The sequence below is a fragment of the Prosopis cineraria genome, unplaced genomic scaffold, assembly GCF_029017545.1.
Source record: "Prosopis cineraria cultivar Desert tree isolate PC_DT_omini unplaced genomic scaffold, ASM2901754v1 PC1, whole genome shotgun sequence".
In the NCBI taxonomy this organism is placed as follows: Eukaryota; Viridiplantae; Streptophyta; class Magnoliopsida; order Fabales; family Fabaceae; genus Prosopis; species Prosopis cineraria.
Window position 1 is genome coordinate 659,826 of NW_026555332.1, and position 3,546 is coordinate 663,371.

Here is a 3,546-nt window from a genome sequence, read left to right on the forward strand (position 1 = left end):
AATCTTTGATCGGGTCAAAAATGTAATTAGCTTTCTTGCCTGGTTTTAGCTCTTTCAAGTCAAAACTTTTGTGTTTAAGAGTAAACAGCAATTTTATTCTTAAATTATAAGTTTAGTAGCATGTAAAACTCCAAACTTTTTTAACGCATTTTTGTCTCTCAATAAAATGATTTGACTTAATGATTCATGTTCTTGATTTAATAAGATGGGACATATTGTAATGTTCTAAAATGTTTAAAAACAAAAATAAGACAATAAGAGTTTTAAGTTCTGGATATTTTAGGATATAATTTAAGGATAAAGGTACATTTTAATTTTAAATATTATTAAGATAGATTCTAATATCATCAATTTTAACTGGAATAACTTTTCTAACGTGATTTTTTCCCCCATTCTCAAGATTTATATCATTGATCTTACTTAAGAAGAATGGAATCTATTTCACTAAATTATTATATTTCTTAAGTTCACCCCAAATGCTAATCTATAGTTCTTTGAGGATGGGAGGGAAACCATGAAAGTAATGAATCAAAGAGAAATAGTCTAGTGTGATAAGTTATAGATATTATTTTGTTCTTGAGAGTTGAGCTTATGATTTGATTCATTCAGGAGGAAAATGCTCTCTTGTGTAATTACATCTCATCCTTCTTGATGATATACTAAAACATTTGTCACATTTAAAGAGACATTGAAGGAAAGAGAGAGAGAGAAAAAAAAAAAACCCAACCTGTGACATTGACCAAATCTGGCTAACACCAAGCCAAACCAGATTACACAATGGAAACCGAATGTACAGTTTGTCCAAGTCAAAGAGAAAAAACAAATCGCCAATTACAAAGTGAGAGAATGCTCCAAATGTTTGGATTTTGGGCCCAAATTATTATTAACGAAACCAATGACCTCTTCAACTCTCTAATCTCGTCATATAAATACCACACTCAGGCACACCATCACTGCCATCAAGCTTGAGATCGAGATTGATTGAGAATTAATCACCCAGAAATGGCCAGAAAGAGAAAGACCATTGATGTTGAAGAAGCAGGGGAAGAGAAGAGTGGCAATCAGGGAAGCATGGGATGGGAGGAGGCGGTGAAGGAGGCTGCCGCGCTGGGAGGCCTCCACCGAGCCCGGAAGCGATTCGTCGGGGTCCGGCAGCGGCCTTCGGGGCGGTGGGTGGCGGAGATAAAAGACACCATACAGAAGATAAGGGTGTGGCTTGGCACTTTTGACACTGCAGAAGAAGCAGCAAGAGCCTATGATGAAGCTGCTTGCTTGCTTAGAGGAGCCAACACCCGAACAAATTTCTGGCCTTGTCAATCTCAATCCAACTCTTCCACTCCTGCTCTTTCCTCAAAAATCACCAATCTCCTCCTTCAAAGGCTCCAAGCAAGAAATAACCAAATCCATAACTCGCTGCCTTCTGCTTCCTCCTTCTCCTCTGTTTCTTCTCTGCTCATCAATCAGCAACAGAACCAAGAAGTAGAGGAAAAAACACAGTTTTCAATGGACCAGTTTACCGACTTTCTTAATGATCCTGATGATTACACCACAACAAGCAATAACAACGAACAGTTTGATTTCCTTACTCGTAGTTTCGAGTCGTGTTTGACAGAGAACGATGAGCGCAAGGAAAGAGCAGAGATGATTGGCCATTCAGGAGAGGAGAAAGAGGAAGAAAGCGGTAGTGAGGTTGTTATGGGGTTGCAGGATTTTGAGTTTCTCGACAGCGCTGTGCCATCCTCATGGTGCTCCTATTCGCCATTCGAGATGGCTCGAGGAATGGAGGAGGAGGAGGAAGAGGAAGAGGGAGAGAGCTATGGTGGGGATGAGCCTTGTATGCTGAGAGCGGCCATGAAGAGGATGAAGTATGAGAGGAAGTTCTCTGCTTCTCTCTATGCTTTCAATGGGATATCAGAATGCTTGAAGTTGAAATTTGGATCGTCAAACTTGAAGGGAAGATCAATTTCTGAACAACTATCTAATCTCCAGATGGCGTGTTCCAGTAACGACAAAATTGAGAATAAGAACATCAACACCAAAGACGAAGAAGAAAGCCCACAAGCATCAATTGATATTTCTGACCATTCTTCTTCTTCTTCTTCTTCTTCCTCTGGTGATGATAATGAATTGATTTGGAATTCACTGGATCTTCCTCCGATCTGCTTTGTTAGCTAATTGCTGATACTTCAGATATGTATGTTCAAGCGATATAGAATGAAATGTGCGAGTGGAATGAGTACTATTTTCAGGCTGCTGAAGAATGTCTACTTAATTAGTGGTATTCATTTCTGGTGCTTCTTCAAACAAATATGCATGCTGTGGTAAGCGATGTAGAATGAAATGTTAAACTTTATAGTAACTGGCTAATTGGAATGACTTCCATTTTCTAGCAACCCAAGACCCATGTGTTTAGCATGTGGCTTGTAATTCATTAGTCCATAACTGATTCGTGAAAGAAATGCAATGACAATATTTTTTTTTTTTTTTGTATATTACATGGGAGAAAATTACGATGATGGAGAAATCTAGTCACCATTATGATAATATTTACAAAGAACTATTGATTATTTTCCATAAAAAATCTGTTAACTAACATAAGTGGAAGTACCGAGAGCTCTTCATAAAAAAGAAAACGACGTCGTCAGCTTGACAAGACAAAATCCCCATTCTGGGCTTCTCGCGTTCGCGATCGCCGGTTGGGCTCCTTCGGCGCGATCTTATCCCGGTTCACCCACTCTCCCAACTGGTTCACCTTCGCTCACATCGTCCCGTCTTTTGCTGGTTTTTACTTTTTACCTTACGTTGCAAACTGATTTTGATGCTTCATTCTCATTGTTTCTGCCTTGCTGTTTAGGTCTTGGCTTTCGTGGGTTTCTGTCAAGTTTTCAACATTAATTTTCGTTTAGCCCCTTTGCCCTCTTACATATAATCCAGTTAAACTTTAACTAGAGGGAGTTCAATGCGCCTGAGCTGAGATGGTCGATCCATTTGCCTTTGTAATCAAGGATTCTCAAATATCTTCGTCTCAGGAAGAAATCCTGCGTCGTTGTCCTTTCCTCGGAGAGCCTGTTGACTCACCCGACGACGGAGGACCGCCAACGCTTCCGGGGACTGCTCTGGGTCCTGGTAGGGATAGGGGTTCCCAAGACCTTTTTCTTGTCCCGCCTGAGAAGCAATCGTCCGCATTCGAATTTCGGCCTTGCAGATGTCATAAGGGGGTTCAGACTGATGATGATTTCACTGGCTATGCAGATGCAGCTGTGTATTTTGATCTGAGTGATGATCCAGATGCAGCTGTGGCGGGTTGCTCGCGCGTTAACGATGAAGATAGTAGTATCGAGATTTTCAACTGCGAAATAGACAAAATTCAGATTTCGAGGAGAGAATGGTCTCCGAAGGATAGCATAGGTGAGTCGCCCCATAAAAGAATGAAGACTTCGGAGCAAAATCCGGATTTTCAATCTTCAGAGGCTGGTTTCGGGATTGAACCACAGAAAATTGGAGATAAGTTGCGGACTTGCGAAGAGAAATTGGTGTCTGACCAAA

At 40.6% G+C, this 3,546-nt stretch overlaps 1 protein-coding gene across 1 annotated transcript; it reads left to right on the forward strand.

Annotated features, from left to right (window-relative positions):
- The first annotated feature begins 872 nt into the window (after positions 1 to 872).
- LOC129308636 (ethylene-responsive transcription factor ERN1-like) lies at positions 873 to 2,436 on the forward strand. The gene has a single exon (XM_054949904.1). The coding sequence runs from the start codon at positions 1,003 to 1,005 to the stop codon at positions 2,173 to 2,175; it is 1,173 nt and encodes a 390-aa protein (XP_054805879.1). The 5' UTR covers positions 873 to 1,002; the 3' UTR covers positions 2,176 to 2,436.
- The last annotated feature ends 1,110 nt before the right edge of the window (positions 2,437 to 3,546 follow it).